Source organism: Globicephala melas, chromosome 13, assembly GCF_963455315.2.
Source record: "Globicephala melas chromosome 13, mGloMel1.2, whole genome shotgun sequence".
In the NCBI taxonomy this organism is placed as follows: Eukaryota; Metazoa; Chordata; class Mammalia; order Artiodactyla; family Delphinidae; genus Globicephala; species Globicephala melas.
Genome location: NC_083326.1, coordinates 70060459 through 70078785, shown reverse-complemented (window position 1 = coordinate 70078785; position 18327 = coordinate 70060459). Strand labels below are relative to the sequence as shown.

General features: G+C 46.3%; 1 protein-coding gene across 4 annotated transcripts in view; it reads left to right on the top strand.

Moving 5' to 3' along the window:
* SEZ6L (seizure related 6 homolog like) overlaps window positions 1-18327 on the top strand; it is a 200709-nt gene that overhangs the window by 153745 nt on the left and 28637 nt on the right. For 3 of the 4 annotated variants that reach the window (XM_060311160.1, XM_060311159.1, XM_060311158.1), the window contains exons 10-12: window positions 8187-8383; window positions 13810-14004; window positions 16705-16896. In XM_060311160.1, the coding sequence (XP_060167143.1) occupies window positions 8187-8383; window positions 13810-14004; window positions 16705-16896 (584 nt within the window). The remainder of the gene's footprint in view (window positions 1-8186; window positions 8384-13809; window positions 14005-16704; window positions 16897-18327) is intronic. The other variant, XM_060311161.1, reaches the window with a different exon arrangement.

Here is an 18327-nt window from a genome sequence, read left to right as displayed (position 1 = left end):
AACCTAATCTCCCAGTTCGTCCCACCCTCCCCTTCCCCCCGTATCCACATGTCTTTCTCTGTGTCTGCGTCTCTATTCCTGACCTACAAATAGGTTCACCTGTACCATTTTTCTAGATTCCACATATATGTGTTAATATACAGTATTTGTTTTTCTCTTTCTGGCTTACTTCACTCTGTATGACAGACTCTAGGTCCGTCTACATCTCTGCAGATGACCCAGTTTCATTCCTTTTTATGGCTGAGTAATATTCCACTGTATATATGTACCACATCTTCTTTATTCATTCATCTATCATTGGACATTTAGGTTGTTTCTGTGTCCTGGCTATTGTAAGTAGTGCTGCACTGAACAGTGGGGTACATGTGTCCTTTTGAATTATGGTTTTCTCAGGGTATATGCCCAGAAGTGGGATTACTGGGTGATATGGTAGTTCCATTTTTAGTTTTTTAAGGAACCTCCATACTGTTCTCCATAGTGGCTGTATCAATTTACATTCCCACCAACAGTGCAAGAGGGTTCCCTTTTCTGCACACCCTCTCCAGCATTATTGTTTGTAGATTTTTTTGATGATGGCCATTCTGACTGGTGTGAGGTGATACCTTATTGTAGTTTTGATCTGCATTTCTCTAATAATTAGCGATGTTGAGCAGCTTTTCATGTGCCTCTTGGCCATCTGTATGTCTTCTTTGGTGAAATGTCTATTTAGATCTTCCACCCATTTTTTAATTGGGTTGTTTGTTGTTTTGATGTGGAGCTCCATGAGCTGCCTGTATATTTTGGAGATTAATCCTTTTTTCCATTGCTTCATTTGCAAATACTTTCTCCCATTCTGAGGGTTGTCTTTTCGTCTTATTTATGGTTTCCTTTGCTGTGCAAAAGCTTTTAAGTTTAATTAGGTTCCATTTGTTTATTTTTGTTTTTATTTTCGTTATTCAAATGAACTTTATGTATGACATTATGAGAACAAAAGGATACAGGGTGGCAGTGAAACAGGGCTTCCTCATCCTGCAGGCTTTATTTGTAATTTTAAATTTGCATTTTCTGAGGTAAGACTGAACCTGGGCACACTTTTTTTTTAATTGAAGTATAGTTGATTTACAATGTTGTATTCGTTTCAGGTGAACAGCGATTGATTCAGTTGTATTTTTTTTTCAGATTCTTTTCCCTTTTAGGTTATTACAAAATACTGAGTATAGTTCCCTGTGCTATAAGTAGGTCCTTGTCTGGGTACACTTTTCGGACACGTGTATGTGGCTTTCATGGGACATCGTATGAAATAGTGGTTCCTATCTCAGGCGTTGGCTTGGCAGGCTTAGGTTTGAGTCCTGAATCTGATTCCTACGTGACCTTGGACAGGTGGCTTCTCCTGGCTGAGCCTCAGTTTCCTTATCTGTAACACGGGGATGGTTGTAAGTCTTAGCTTGCGGGGTTATTGTTGTTTGAGTGCTTAATACTCAGTAGGCAGTGTTGTTGTTCAGAAGCTACATGAGGTCTTGGTAGACCTTTTGTCCCCAAACACCCATGGGACCGGTGTTTTTACAGCTCTGATACAGGGCAGAGTTGAAAGAGGAGTTCAGAAGCGGAAGCGGTGGATGGCGTGCCCACAAATGCTTGCTCAGGCACTGGATAGGTCTCGGGATGTGCCTGGAGCAGGGTCAAGGTGGGGGAGGGGAGGAAATTAGAACCCAGCTGGTCAAGGTCATGGGTTGACATTGAAGTGGCTTATCAGGCATGGAGGGGCGTCGTGGTATCAGGCTTGATTCTGGTGACCTGCATATCTAAGAAGAATGGAGGGTGTGGGCAACAGGGGTCCAGGAGGCAGGTGGGGCAGAAATCATTGGGGGCAGCTCCTATCACTTAGGGCTTTCAAATTAACCTCTGGGAGCAAGTCCTAAAAGCAGCCAGGGCCAGAGAAGTCCCACTCCCAAGGCTGGTACAGGTAAGAATCCATTTGGGGTCAGGGTCCCCGGCAGAGACGGGATCAGAGCCGCAGTCCGCCTTGTGTGGGAGCTGAGGCTGAGACCCGGACAACCGCTCTGGGCTGCTGCCGATTCACCCAGCACACACTCAGTGCTGTGCCAAGAGCTGGGGACACAGCTGTAAGCAGGCACACGTGCTCCCCAGCCTCAGGGAGCCTCTGGTCTCATGCAGACATGCCAGACCACTGGGGCACAAGTGCTGAGCTCTGTATGAGGGGTGAGCACGGAGGGGCTCCCAGTCCAGACTCAAGGGGGAAGGGGGGAGCTCTACGCGTGAGCGAATCTTGAAAGACTGAGAGTAAAAGATGGGAGGGGTTACCCAGGTTTAGAGAGGGAAGGCTAAGGAAGGATACAGGGTCCAGGGAACAGCATGTCGAAAGCCCCAGAGGTGGGCAAGGGCCACATTCTTTGGCGAGATTGACAAGTAATTCAGTCTGGCTGGAGGGTAAAATATTTGGGTTGGAATATTGGGTTGGAGAGATGAGGCTGTGAGGAGGGGAGGGGATGAAAACATAGATACAGCCTTGACACTGGGATCAAAAACGTGTACTTTACCTAAGGTAAGGTAGCTTTTTTTTTTCATTGAGATGAAATTCACATAACACGTTGTGAACCGTTTTATCATATACAATGCAGCGGTATTTAGTGCATTCACAATGCTGTGTAACTACCACATGTTCATCATCCCCGAAACAAACCCGTATCTATTAAGCAGTCCCACTCCATCCTCCTCGCCTGTCTCCCTAGCCCTTGGCGATCACCAAGTTGCTTTGTGTTTCTGTGGATTTACCTCTTCTGGATATTTCTTATAAATGGAATCACACAACATGTAGCCTGCTTTAAACTTTCTCTTTTGTAAGGCTCATCCATGTTGTAGCGTGTGTCAGTACTTCATTCCTTTTCACGGCTGAATAAGACTCCATGGTATGAATAGACCATGTTTGCTCATCTGTTGAACTGTCAAGTGAAGGGTCCAGCTTTGTGTTTCGGAAGGATTTCCCTGAGTGCTGATGGGAGAGGCATTGGGACCAGGGAAGGATGGAGGTAGTAAGCCGTGAGGTCCTGCCCCACAATCCAGCTGAAAGATGGAGAAAAGCCTATGGCAGAGACCAAGGGAAAAGGGGTGGCTCGTGGTGTAGGAGGAGACACAGAGGCTGAGGTCTTCTGGCAGGAGCTCAAGACCCTGTGCCCAAGGAAAGCCTTTCCCTCTGGCAGTTAAGAGGGGCTGGCGCATGCAGGGGCTGGCCTTGGGGAGCTCTGTCTTCCTGTGGAATTCTCCCTGTGGGGGACCTGCTCCACCCAATGCCAGTCAGATCAAACCCACCTGCCTGCCGGAACCACTCCATTTCCCATTAGTTCTGGAGTAAAACTGACACCCTGATTTCTTGGCGCCTCCTCAGATTGTATCTGGCTGACATCTCTCTTCCCTCCTCGGCAAAAAACCCTGCTCTGCCCTTTGGCCAGTCTCTCTGCCTTAATAAGTCTCTGCATTTTCCTCTCAGCTGCTGAGGATGGCCCAGCGGCAGGGACCCTGGTTGTACTCAGTATATCAAACACAGCTGGATGGGCCAGCAAAAACGCAGGCTCGTCTTTGGATCAGGACAGAAAATGAAGTATCAGCATTTGTATATATCATGGGAACCAGCCTCTCAAAAAGATGGATCCAGAAGGATCCAGGAGAGAGTAACTTTACTCTTTCTCCCACTGCCCTTCCTGTACCTTCTCCATTTTTTTTTTTTTTTTTTTTTTTTTTTTTTTTTTTTTTTGCTTCTCAGGCTGAAAGTTTTGTTTTCATGGGTCTTTAAGAAGTGTAGTTCAGTCTGCTAATCATACAGCTCTAAACATTATTCGTTTTCAAAAGCTCGCCCCTCCCTCAGCAGGGCTTCTTGGGCTGGGAATTCTGCAATGAGAAAGAGCCTTGTGTGCTGCTTCTTTCTCACAGGACAGTCTAATGTCACTGCACTGTTATATTATGGAAGATGTAGAATGCTGATTTTTTTTTTTTCCTCTCTCTTACGGGGCATGCTTGATATGGGCAGAGGCTGGATGCACTTGACCTTCGCCTCTGCTGGATTCCATCGCCCTTTCAGAGTGGGACCATTTTTAAGGAGATGCACAGTGGCTGCCTTCATTAGGGTTCACATCTAGACCTAGGAAACATCCCCATTCTCATCAGTGATGGGTAGCTCACTCCCAGCACCCCCCTTTCTCCCTTTGCTCTGCCCCCAGGTAGGCGGGCAGCTCCAGGCTAATTTTTCTCATTCCTCTTTTCTTGGTGAACATCAAATGCAGTCACTGTCAAGCCACCAAGAGTTTCTTCGAAGCCCTCTTCACCAGATGAGGGTGTACACCGTCTCCCCTCCCCTTGGTTCCCTCCCACAGTGACCTGCCCCTTAAGGCAGCCTTTCCTGCAAGCCTCTTCGATCGCCCAGTGAATTCCTTGCCTTCATTAAGCTAGAAGTGGGTGAAGGGCTCAGATTGAAAGAGCTGCATAGATGGTGGTAGCAGATGCCACTGGTGCCTTATGCAAGCCCTGTAGCCCTTGCCACTGTGTACTCAGGGTGGCTTCCTACTGCAGCCCTCTTCACCTGAAGGCTCTCTCTGGTACCACGTGGGCAAGTCAGAAGTGCTGGAGATTTAGTACCCCAGTAGCAGTCCTCAGCCAATGAGGGATGGGAGCCGGAAGATAAATACCCCAGCTCCCTCTCCCCCAAGGTGTGTTCTGCACCATGTCTCACAGTTCCTGCAGGACTGAGCCCACTGCCCACAGTGGAACTTGCCCATCTACGCACCATGCACTGGCTCATTCCCTTCCTTCTGTGTCACTTCCCCACCAGTGCTGCTTGGGGTGGCTTCCCAGATAAGCCAGACTCCAAGAGACACTCACATCTTTGCTCAGGCTCAGCTTCTGGAGAACCCAGTCTTTTTTTTTTTTTTTAATAAATTTATTTATTTTTGGCTACATTGGGTCTTCGTTCCTGTGCACAGGCTTTCTCTAGTTGAGGCGAGCGGGGGCTACTCTTCTTACGGTGCACGGGCTTCTCATTGCAGTGGCTTCTCTTGTTGTGGAGCATGGGCTTTAGGCGCACGGGCTTCAGTAGTTGTGGCACGTGGGCTCTAGAGCGCAGGCTCTGTAGTTGTGGCGCACGGGCTTAGTTGCTCCGCGGCATGTGGGATCTTCCCGGACCAGGGTTCAGACCCGTGTCCCTTGCATTGGCAAGTGGATTCTTAACCACTGTGCCACCAGGGAAGTCCCGAGAACCCAGCCTTAAACAACGGCCACGTCTATCCCTTTAGAAAGTAGGAATGCTTAGTCCCTGTTGGCTTATTCTTAGCTTAGGGGACTTTGAAATTCCAGGATGACAGGAGAAGTTGCATTTAATAGTTTGTTGCACACAGTTTACAAAATGCATTCCCATAAATAAGGGTTTCTCAGCCTTAGCACTGTTGACATTTTGGACCAGATAATCGTGGTCCAAATTCTTTATTTGGGAGAAGGCTATCTTGTGCATTGTAGGATGTTTTAACAGTCTCCCTGACATGGACTCACCAGTGGCATACCTCCCCCGCCCCCCCGGGACAACCATGTCTCTAGACATTGCCAACTGTCTCCAAGGGGCAAAACCACCTCTAGCTGAGAATCACAGACATAAGCCGTCTGATGTCATTTGGTGTAAATGGCAATCCAAAAAGAGAATGATGGTGATGGCGGTGGTGATGGTGGTGGTGACAGTGATAGTGATGATGATGGTGGTGGTGGTGATGATGCTCATAGTAACATTACAACATGACATAACATTCAAATGACCTGACCAGACTTGTTCAGGTGCTACCAGTGAACCTAGAGTCTCATCCCAGATCTTCTGCCTGCCTTACCTCACTCTGAAAGCCCATGACATAGACTGGAAATATTAAGCCCTATTCGCAGACAAGGAACTTCAGAGAAAACACATGCCCTCCATGAAAGTGTCGAACCAAGAATGAAACCAGAGCTTTCTGATTTCCAAGGCTGTGTGCTCCTTCCTGTTTTAGAAAGAACAGAGAGTTGTGCTAGGGTTTTCACATGAAAGCTGTTTGCACCCTTGAAGATGCTTCTACTGCATTGAGATCATTGAAATGAATGATAGAATAAAGCCAAGTTGTACACTGTCTGCAACCCACTGTTACCAGCGGATCGGCTGTGAAGTTGGCTTATGGAATATATCTGCCATCTACCACGTTTCTCACTAGCCTAATCCAGCACTTCCATGAGCTATTGATGTTTTCATGGTACTGGAGTTAAGAGGCTCTTGCATAGTTCAAAAGCTGACATCAACCCTACTATTTCTGTTGTCAGATAGGGTCTCCAGCAGACTCTTTCAGAGCATAGCATTTATTGAGCACCTACTGTGTGCAAGAGAAGGTGACGACTCCAGAATGTCAATGTAATAGGGCTTTAGCGGCTGCCGCCTGGTTGTAAACTGGCGGGGAGTAGGTGGAGTCTCGGAGCTTAGTCTGGAAGCCCTGTGTGCAAAGCAAGCGCACAGCTTTTGTTAGGAGAGGATGTTTGGGGGTGGTGCCGGGGAAGCTGATGGAGGTTATGGGGACAGTTGGAATCTCCCTAAGCCACCTGTTGGGACAACTTGACATGAGGAATTATGGTAGATAAAATATGTCCCCTGCCCTCTGGAAAGAGACCTTCAGCAGTGTGCCTTGTGTTTCTGTTGCTTTGTTCTTACTACTTGAAGCACCAACAACATGGGTGGTTTCCACATCTCCTCCCTGCTCCTGGAGTGGCAGCAAACACCGCCCTTGGGCAGTGGATGAAGCGGGGGCGTGGGGAGGTGGGGACGCCTCTCCTCTGGCAGTGAATTGCTCAGTCAGGATGCTCCTGTTTAAAATCCTTTACTGTCTCCCATCCCCAGTAAGATGACATCCAAGTGACCTAAATTTGTCTCTCTAAACCCTTCTGACTCCTGCTTCCATGTCTATACCCAGAGCCAGGCACACTGACCACCAGGCAAGTTCCTTCAGGAGTTATGACCCCTCTTCCTTCTTCCCTCTGCCTCAGGCACTGCCCTCTCCCCCCCACCTCCTGTTTATCTGCCTAGTGGTTCCCTTCTCTTTCTTGAGGATCACTTCCTCCAGGGAGGCCTCTCTGAAAACCCCCATCTGAGTTAGACACACTTCTCTGCACCTACCTTGACTGTAACTCCTACCACAATCCCTGGCTTTCTCGTCTAAACAGACCTCTGCTCTGTGACTCCTTGTGTCCTCTGAGCACAGCACGGTGCCTGGCACATAGTAGGTGCTTGGAAATATTAGGGAGGGGATACAAGTAAAGGAGAAAGACATAAGAGAAAAAGGGAAGAAAGAGAGAAGCGGAGAAGGAGAAAGGAAGGAAAGAGGCGTAAGTTAATATCTGTCCATGATTGATGCAGCCGAAGTTGAACGGTCTGGCGTTCCTACAATCACAGATCAATTTTATCCAGCACACCTAACATAGCACAGGTTTCTTTGCCGTACTGAAGTGACTTCTGGATTATTAACTGTCCATCGCTGTCCAAATATTTAGTGTCAAGGTACTCTGTTGTGTTTGGGTCTTTAAAAATGTGTCATCCTGTGATGCTATGAATAGTGGTGGCAGGTTGGAGCGTATTTCATGAATAAGTGCTCCATCCCATTCTCTGTTCCGTCCCCTAAACATAATAGATTAGCTGGTTGATTTTGAGGAATTTGCCAACATAAGTGGAAGGATCATTTCACCTTGTATAAGAATGCAACTTATCATTAGCAAGCAGTCAGCTTGCTCTGCGTCACAGAAAAATGGAAGACCCATGTCACACCCCCAGCAGGTGGCTCAATGCCCAGCACTTAGTTTCACCCAGGAAAAAAAGTTGTTAATGACAGGGGTATTGAAGGCAATTCTACAGACAATGCAGCACTTGACTCTGCAGTGAGCTCCATGCTGGGAAGGTCGTTTCATGAATGAGTCTTCAAAGGCCCAATCCATCCACAGATCTGTGTGCGATGCTTTTAGAAGGATCAGCACATCCTGTTCACAGGTTCAGTCAATGCCTTCCTCACCCCCAGTTCCTAGCTTGGGATCTGACGCATAGTATATCTCAAGAAAATGAGTGTTGCTTGAAAAAAGAAATCAAAGGCTTGTTGAATGCCCGTTAACTTGGCTTCACAAAACCCCTCCTCTTCTCTCTGCCCCCCAAGCCTGAACCTAAGCAACAGCGACATCCTGACCATCTACGACGGTGATGAGGTCATGCCCCACATCTTGGGGCAGTACCTTGGAAACAGCGGACCCCAGAAGCTGTACTCGTCCACGCCGGACCTAACCATCCAGTTCCACTCAGACCCTGCCGGGCTTATCTTTGGGAAGGGCCAGGGATTCATCATGAACTACATAGGTAAGTATTCTAGCCAGTCACTTTTTCTCCTTGGGTTTAGGTGCAAGTTAAGACAATTTCTTCTAGATTTGTCTTTTGGGGAGGGTTGTGCTACATGAGTTTTTTAATATATTGACATGGTAAATATACGTCGGTTTTTTTAAGAGGTTGGTCTCTCTAGCCGGAAGGACAAGGGTTCAAATCTTAGGATTATCATTGATGACTGGGTGACCTTGGGCAAGTCACTTAACCTCTCCGAGCCTCTTTTTTGTCATCTGTAAAATGGAAATAGTGATACCTCCTCCACAGGGTTGATATCAGGACTTAGGAGATAACATCTCATAACTTTAAGACTCATCATTTTTCATTTGCAGTCAGCTGTGACTTTATATCATCAACACACTCTTCCATATTTGCAACTTCTCAAAGCATTACCTATGCCATCTTGCCTGAACTGAAGCTTGGCTCTCCCCTAAGGACTCTTCTTCTCCTGCAGCCCCATCCAACCAAGACAGCCCTTTCTCTCCTACCTCCCATACTTTATTTTTTTTAATTTTTATTGGAGTATAGTTGATTTACAATGTTATATTAGTTTCAGGTGTACAGCAAAGTGAATTAGTTACACATATACATATATCCACTCTTTTTTAGATTCCTTTCCCATATAGGCCATTACAGAGTACTGAGTAAAATTCCCTGTGATATATAGTAGGTCCTTATTAGTTATCAAATTTATATATAGTAGTGTGTATATGTCAATCCCAATCTCCAATTTATCCCTTCCCCGCTCCCCCCCCCGGTAACCATAAGTTTGTTTTCTACATCTGTAACTCTATTTCTGTTTTGTAGATAAGTTCATTTGTACCCTTTTTTTAGATTCCACATATAAGCAACATCACGTGGTATATGTCTTTCTGTGTCTGACTTACTTCATTCCATATGACAGTCTCTAGGTCCATCCATGTTGCTGCAAATGGCATTATTTCATTCTTTTTTATGGCTGAGTAATATTCCATTGTATATAGATACCACATCTTCTTTATCCATTCCTCTCTTGATGGACATTTAGGTTGCTTCCACATCTTGGCTGTTGTAAATAGTGCTGCTATTGGCGTTGGGGTGCGTGTATCTTTTCGAATTATGGTTTTCTCCAGGTATATGCCCAGTAGTGGTATTACTGGATCATATGATAGCTCTATTTTTCGTTTTTTAAGGAACCTCCATACTCTTCTCCCGTACTTTAGATTCTTTCTTGCTGCTCAACGTGTCTTCCAAACCTTTTCTCTTCCCATCATCTTTAAAAAAAATCCTGCTATAAAGTTCAAACTGAGTTCACACGTGAGCATCCAGTACCCGCTTCTTAATTATTTCATCCACCCACACCCTTCCCCCCTCCCTCCTCACCCTGAAACTCCCCCTTATTCATTCCTGGCTCCATCCCCCTCCTCTGCTCAAGCTCTAAACCTTGGAGGGTCCTATCCTGGACCCTGTCCTGCCTTCTATCTGTGTGCTGTCATCCAGGCCCATGGTTTTATCTGTATTCCATTGACCCCTAGTTTGTACCTACAGCCTTGACCTCTCCCATGAACTCCAGATCTCTCCAGCTCCCTGCTCACCGCGCTCTTGCATGTCCCACTGGCAGCTCAAGTTTAGCACGGACAGAACAGAGCGACCTCTTTGCCTCCCTGCCCTCACCACCTCTCACTGCTCCTGCTGTCTGCCCAGTCCAGGAGGCGGGACCACAACTCTCCTGGTTTCTCAGGCTGCTTCCCCTGTATCCAGTCCATCGTCTCAACTCTACTGCCACAATATATCTCAGATGCAAGTACTCTTCTCCATCTATCCACGTCCACCACCCTAGTCCAAGCTGCTATCCTCGCCAGCAGCACTGTGAAGTCCCACTGATCCCAGCCCTGGAAGGGACTTGAACTTACAGAGTGTCTGGTCCAGGCCTGTCTCATCACAGCACAAGAAGCCCTGGACCACCAAGGATGAGGGACTTGATCATCAGGGGCGGACCTGAGGCTCACACCCAGGCTTCCTGGCTCCCAGCTCTTAGGGTTCTCTACCCCCAATATTTTTGGCAATAGCAGAGAACCTGGGAGACGCAAAGAGGTAGAGAAGCCCTGACTTCTTTCAGCATCCAGGATGGTGGGTGCTTGCCTCCTGGGGGTTTCAGTGGGCAGGATTCAGCCAGCAGTTAGGGGACCTGCTTGCACCCCCCAGGGAAGAGGTTGACATCTTGATTTCCAAGAGGGAACCGGGGAAAGGAGGACTGATCCTGCCAAGCCTCTCTGCCACCACCAAAGACCCTGGCTTGAGCACAATTCCGTGTCTTTGGTTCTTCCCCTTGGCTTGAAGATTTGCCCATCTCTAGCTAATACAAAGTGTTCTCTTTGTATCTCCTACTGCCTCCAGAATACAAGCTAGTTCCCTGACCATTGGCTGTCTCAAGGAGCCTCATGCATATGAAAATAAGTCCCTTGCTTTTTTTATTTCCGGCTGGTGGACACTTCCCATCCCCGCTCTGCTCTGCAGGTACCTCTCAGAGAAGCAATCACAAGTATTGATCTTTTTTTTTTTATGTTACTCAGGGGCCTTTTTACCCTTGATGGCGACACTGGGTATTTTCAGGGTGTTACTGCTGCCACTTTCCATGCGTTCTTTACTGGGTGATGCCCTGGGCAGAGGCTCTCCAGGCGACGTGCCCTCCAGAGTCAGCTGCCTTTGGAGGGAAAGTTTCTGGTGACTTGGCTTCAGTCTGTCTCCTTAGACCTTTCCTCCCCGCCTCCCTCCCTACTGGAAGATGAGGTCATAGTTTTGCTCATTTGTCTCCTCTGGTGCCCGAGTCAGTCTTGCAAAACTGCATTCAGCTTGATGGAAGAAATATGACTCTATCCAAGGCTGCCCAAGGTTGACCAGAAAGCCTGGCCATTGTTCAGTTTGGCAATATTTTGAAGAGGAGGTGCTTTTGTTAATTGAAGCTGAAACTTAGATTCGTGTGACAATTTGCAGTTGGCAAACACTCTTACATATATTATTTTATTTCATCTTCAAACGCATTATCTCCATTTTCCAGAGAGTTTGGTTCACAAACTTTCATGCTAGGCCCTGTCCTAGGCATCAGGATACAGGAATGAATAGAATTCTCTCCCTGCCCTTGAGCCAGTTAGTGAAAATGGAAGAGTCCCATTAACAGACAATATCAGGATCATATGCTGATGAGCACAGGATTTCAGAGAGTGCTTCCCAGGGGTACACAGCCTGGCTAATATGGGTAACACAAAAAGAGAGAACAGCTCAACTTTTTTCTTATTTCTCTTAAAGAAACACAGGTTAATTTCACAGAAAAGGAAAGTGGGCCTTTGTATGTCAATGTTGATGTCAATCAATTGCCCATGACTACCTGGGTTGAAGACCTTGTTGTTTTCAGAGGAGGCCATGCCTGAAGTCAGTGGAAAAGAATGCCGTGATTGATTAGTGATGTCTGTCATGGGCATGGGAAAGGTATTTGCTACCCTGGGTCTAGATTAACAAGACACAGATGCAACTCCCATCCAGTAGAGGGATCAGATGGAAGGGTTAAGGGTTTCTGTTGTCATCTAGAGAATTCGTTTTTTCTTTTTTGGCTGCATTGGGTCTTCGTTGCTGCATACGGGCTTTCTCTAGTTGCGGCAAGCGGGGGCTACTCTTTGTTGCAGTGCGCGGGCTTCTCACTGTGGTGGCTTCTCTTGTGCTGGAGCACGGGCTCTAGGCACACGGGCTTCAGTAGTTGTGGCTTGTGGGCTCTAGAGCGCAAGCTCAGTAGCTATGGCACACAGGCTTAATTGCTTTGCGGCACGTGGGATCTTCCTGGACCCGGGCTCAAACCCGTGTCCCCTGCATTGGCAGGTGGATTCTTAACCACTGCACCACCAGGGAAGCCCCTCATCTAGAGAATACTAAAGCTCCTACACTGATCTCAAGGCCTGACCCCAGCTCTGGAAAGTGGCCGGGCTTATCTGCTCTGGCTGCTGTCAGAACCTTCCATAGGAACACTGGGCTTACATGGTTCTGACTTCCCATAATTCTCCTTTGCACAGACAGAAGCAAAGACCCATTCTTCTCACTGCTTCTTATGTTTTGCTGTTGTCTGTGGTCAAGTGCGTGGGAGGGAAGGGAATTAAAAAGCAGAGGTAAGTAAGCAGTGTTTTTCAAAGAGATATTGGTCACTTGTATGTTTATTCCTCTAATCCCAGGATAATAAAAAGTTCCATATTGTAGGTCAACTCCAATCAATGACAAATGACAAATGTGATGAATGCTACGGAGGAGATGGGAGGGCCCGTGGAAATGTATAGCCATGCCGGCTCATCTTGAAAAGTCAGACAAGCAAACCTTTCTCAGTCCCAAAGCATCTGGTACAAGGCAGACCGCATAGCAAGTATTTGCCCCCATTTCTCCTCTTTCATCCAGAGTTTGAACATTTTCAGCTGTGTCCCAAATCCAGGGCTTGGCTGATTTTTCAAAGGCCTAAAAATAGAGGCTCCTGTCCCCCACCAAGCACTTCTAGAAGCCATTTCCCGCTCCCCTTCTTCTTGCAGACACCCAGGAGATCTCCTTCCCCCAAATAAAATCATGATGAAATCCCTGGAAAAGCCATTGCTTGTTTCTCAGAATGACTTTCCTGCAGACAATGGAGGTACTTTGCTTTCCCCAGAAGCACATTAGAACCGCAAATTAATTATAGGGCATAATTAGCCCTCTTCTCAGACTCTGCGCAGTGGGCACTTGGAAGCGAGGGTGATAGTAGTGGGCTTTGGATTGCTGCCTTAGGGACGAAGGTTTGCAGGAGGAAAACAGAATTATCCCAGAGGAAGATTCTGTGACGGTAAGCTGTGTGTAGATTTTCCGGAGTGTGGTTAATGTTCACTGGTGGTAGGCAATGTGATTGGAAGAATGCAGCCAATAATTATTTCTGTCTTAATAGTTACGTGTTTATCTTAGTCTGCATTACAAAAATGTATATGCCTAATCTATCAAACCCATAGATGTATGGACATTCTTAGGATAAGGCTGAGTGTAGTAGCAACCTATTGCTACATAACAGATGACGCCCCGCAAAATTAGCAATAAACGTGTACTATCTCACAGTTTCTGTGAGTCAGGAATTCAGGAGTTAATACTGGGCGGTCCTGATTTGGGGCCTGTCATGAGGTTATAGTCAAGATACCAGCTGGGGCTGCAGTCCTCTGATGGCTTGGCTGGAGGTTCCACATCCAAAATGAACAGAAATCATTGTAAAGTCCCCCTAGGGAAGAGTTCTTGCAGGTTAAGGGATTTCAGAAGTTGTGTTGCTTACTTCTGGGGGCTTTTTCTTCTATTTTCTCTTTACTCTGACATTCATAAAAGGAACCCCCAACAACAAGGCCACCTCCCCATCTAAGGATGATGTTTTTGTTTTAAAGAGGTGTCAAGGAACGACTCCTGCTCAGATTTGCCCGAGATCCAGAATGGTTGGAAAACCACTTCTCATACGGAGCTCGTGAGGGGAGCCAGAATCACCTACCAGTGTGACCCCGGCTATGACATCGTGGGGAGCGACACCCTCACCTGCCAGTGGGACCTCAGCTGGAGCAGCGATCCCCCATTTTGTGAGAAAAGTAAGAGTAGTCTTGTTGTTTTCCTCTAGGTCATTGGATGGAAAATCCCTCCCATGGAGTATTTTTTGCGTGGATGCAGAGGAGCTATTCAGTGTAGAATCTGGCCTCTCTTCTACTCCACCAACACACTGGTGCTGTTCACCAATGTCATTTTGTAGCCCAAGGGCAAGGATCTCAGACCCAGGTGGTTTCAAAAGCCTGGCAGATAATGGAAATAAGTAAAGCAGGCTGGGTGTGAGACATTAGGGAATGGTGTGGACTGTGGTCAGCAGGAATATATGTAGCCTGTGTAAAAACATCATTCAAATTCAAGTCGTTAAAATACCTGCAGAAGCCAAGCAAAACAAATCTAAGTTGGCCCTAGGGCCCCAGTTCAAAACCCCTATGGTAGGTAGCCAACTTTTTTTTTTTTTAAGGCACGTGTTATTTTCTCAACAGTTCCAAAATGGAAATAGTTTGATCGATGATAATTTTTTAAAAGAAGTAGCTTGAATTTTCTGGCAATGCCTTAGTGAAGGTGTCTAGAGAAACAAGAAAACTTCTCCTTGTTTCTAAACCTTCAGTGGTCTTTCTCTTGCATTTACATTGAAGTAGACACTGGTAGGTAGCTGCCTTTATCCAGACAGCATCCAGCCCAGTCTCCTGGTCCCTTCTGCCTGCTCCCCTAAGTGCTGGCCTGAGTGCAGGCCAAGTGTGTCTAGTGGTAGCTGAGTTTCGCGTCTTGAAGAGGGGTAGCGACAGGAAGTGCCTCTAATGGTTTCTACCCTGATGTCTTAGTATCAGGGTGGGGGGAGCTAAATTTGGCCTCTCCCCTCATCCATTTGCTTCCCACCTCCTACATAAAGCTCGAGTCTGCAACCTTCTTCCTGGGAATCCTTGGATCCTTGATGATACTTTGGTAGATCTGTTCAGCATGACTTAAATCACCAATTGCCCAAGAAGAAATATTAAGTGCAGCAGAGAAGGAGGCTGTCAGGGAAGGAGAGCATGGGGGGGCTACATACAATTCCTGTCACAAACATTCCAACATCAAGGAAAATTATAACGGTGGGAAACATGAAAGAACTCGCTGAAGATCCCTAAAACCGGCTACACAGACACATCGATTTGTTTTGCAACAGAATGTGGGGTGTGTGCATGTGTGTGGATTGTGATAGAAAATAAAAAGGGACCGTGAGCTGTGCAGTTAGGAGAGATCCGTCACGAGTCCACCAGTGCGATCTGCATCATCGTTATTATTCTTTAAACATTTTTAAAGGCTTGGAGGGGACATAAGTAGCTCTCTATGGGGGGATCCCCTCCCATGCCTCAATTTTTGCCAAGAAAAGGCCCAAAGTAGAGCAGATAAATGTGTATTGGGCCTGTTGTGTGCCTGCGTGTTTATGTTCCCAGGCTGGGTGCCACGCTCACTCTGCGTTCAAGACACAGACCCACCGAAGCGCTTCTCTTCTAGTGAAATGAGAGCAGAAGAACCTCCCAGAACAATGGGGTCCCACCTAGAAGTCCCTGGATGTTATAGCCACCTTTCATTGGTTAAGCTCCACTCTTGACAGTAAAAGATGTAAATATATGACTATATCTTAAAATTGTGCCGGTAACAAACACGGTAATCAAGTGGTGGCAAAATAATGAGGCAGACGGTGAGGACCCCTTACGATCTGCTCTCAGGAGTTTATTCTGTTTTATTCCAATTGCATATGTTTGTATGTGTCTGTTACACACGTACGTAAATGTGTGTGTGTGTGTGTGTATTGTCGAGATATATATGGCTACACATACAGACATAGCTGCAGAGACAGATACTTTACCATAATAGGCATCAATTGCTAGAAACTGCCTTGCAACAGCTTTTTTCTTCAACTCAGAAATAGACATCTTTTCATATCACACATGTGATCTACTTCATTCCTTTTTATTTTTATTTTTGCAGCACAATGAGAAATAGGTTTTATTTAGTCTTAAGACGTTTCCTTTCTGCATAAATATTAACAATAGTGTATCATGAGTCACAGTGTAAGATTTACATTACCGTTGTCAATTTAAAACCCAGTTTCTCTCTTTTCCATACTTCATTCCTTTTTAATTGGTTTATTATTTTCCTTTTATCTATATTGACTTTTTAACTTAAAAGTAATGGACACTTAGGACTTCCCTGGCCGTCCGGTGGTTAGTACTCCGCGCTTTCACTGCCCTGGGCCCAGGATTCGATCCCTGGTCGGGGAACTAAGATCCCACAGGCGACACGGTGAGACCAAATAAATGAATGAGTGAACGAATGAAAGAATGTAATGGGCGCTTATTTTCCTGTAGTTAAGTACTGCAAAGAAAGCAGTGAGAAAGAGCTCTTTGTTCTCATTAGTGGTTGGTCAGGATTTCATGGAATGGTTGCCGCATGATATTTAACTCCTCTTATGTTAAAGGATTGCTTTTTAACCATTACAAATATAATATTATTATGTGCAGTGTGCAGTCTTGTATATGGGTCTTTGGGCCCTGATGCAAACGTTTCTTTGGGCAAATTCCTAAAAGTGAAATTAAATTCAAGTCTCTTTTGTCCTGGCCTGTTTTCCAGCCGCATGCAGTGTCTTTCAGACAGGGAAAGAACTAAGTGAGGAAATGTTCTAGATCATTCTGTAGTTCTCGGCAAACCAGTGGTCATCAGGCCCTAACACCCACCTGGTTTGGTTTCATCTCGTGTAGTTATGTACTGCACCGATCCCGGGGAAGTAGACCACTCGACCCGCTTGATTTCGGACCCCGTGCTGCTGGTGGGCACCACCATCCAGTACACCTGCAACACGGGCTTCGTGCTGGAAGGGAGCTCCCTCCTGACCTGCTACAGCCGTGAAACCGGCACGCCCATCTGGACCTCTCGCCTGCCCCACTGTGTTTGTGAGTCCTCGTTATTGGCTTGAGCCTCCGGGATGCATCTGGGGGTTGGCTTCTTCTTATTCCCGGTGGAGGGCTGGGCTGCTAGGAGGCGGTACCCACTCTTGGGAGCGTTTATCATCACTGTCCCCCAACAATAGCTACCAGGGATTGAGGGCATGGCTACTCTAACACTTATGGTAAGTTTATCAGGCACTGTGCTGAGTCCTTTACCAGATTTCCCTCTCTTCTTCCCTGGGTAGCTTCGTGAGGATGGCAGTACTGTCTCCATCTTCCGAAGAGGATACTAAGGTTCAAAGAGGCAAAATCATTGCCCCAGGTCACACAGCTAGTTAGTTAAGAAGAAGGCCAGAGGCAAACCCAGGCCTGCGTGACTCTAAGTGATTAAAATGGAGCCGTCCGAAGGGCAGTAAATAGAGTGATTCAGACTCTCTTTGACCTCCTCTGTGGGGCCATCAAAGCAAACGTTTGGTTAAAAAAACACTTTGGGGGGTTCTCTACCATAAAAACTCAAAAAAAGTCTTCCAAGGTCACTCTGAGAATGGAAGAGTAACTGCATATTCTCACCAGGCAGAGGAGGTGGAGAGCAGGGGTCTTGAGGGGGGTGGCGGGGTCTCAGCCTCGATGGCACATGGGAATCATCTAGGATGTTTTAAAACGCCCTGGAGATTCGGATGCAATTGGTCTGGGGTGTAGCGTGAGTTTCAAAAACTCCCCGAGGTTTCTGACGTGCTGACAGGGATCGGACCCATTGCTTAAGAAAAGCTTGAGGCTCTGCAGAAGGAACAAAGCCTCACACGATACCTGGGGTTTAGAGATGTCAGCTGCACTGCTGTTTTATGAGTGTGTTTTGAAGAGATCCATTAAGGGCACAGACAGCCCAAGCTCCCAGAGCTACACTGAGGTCTCGATAGTGCTGGGGAATCAGACTTTAAACAACAACAAAAGAATAGATGTTTATTGTATGTTTATGTTTATTGTAAACTACATCTTATGTGATGAACAGAGTGTAACTTAAGGACGTGGCTTTCTCTTGAAGTAGCTGTTTTGTCACTTCTCACAAGTATCAAAACAGGCTTCGTGGAGTTTTTTCATGGCCACAAACAAGCAGCCCTGCCATTTAGATGGATAAAAGCATTCACGGTTTGGAAGACAATTGGAAAGCAAGAAAATCCTTGTCCTTTTCCATTGGATAAACAGATACAGGCAGACCTCAGAGATACTGTGGGTTCAGTTCCAGACCAACACAATAAAAGAAAATATTGCAATAAAGCAAAATTTTGGGTTTCCCAGTGTATATAAAAGTTACGTTTAGGCTATACTGTAATCTATTAAGTGTGCTATAGCATTACGTCTAAAAAAAAAAAAAAAGTATGTACCTTAATTTTAAAAGACTTTATTGCAAAAAAAAATGCTAACCCTCATCTGACCACG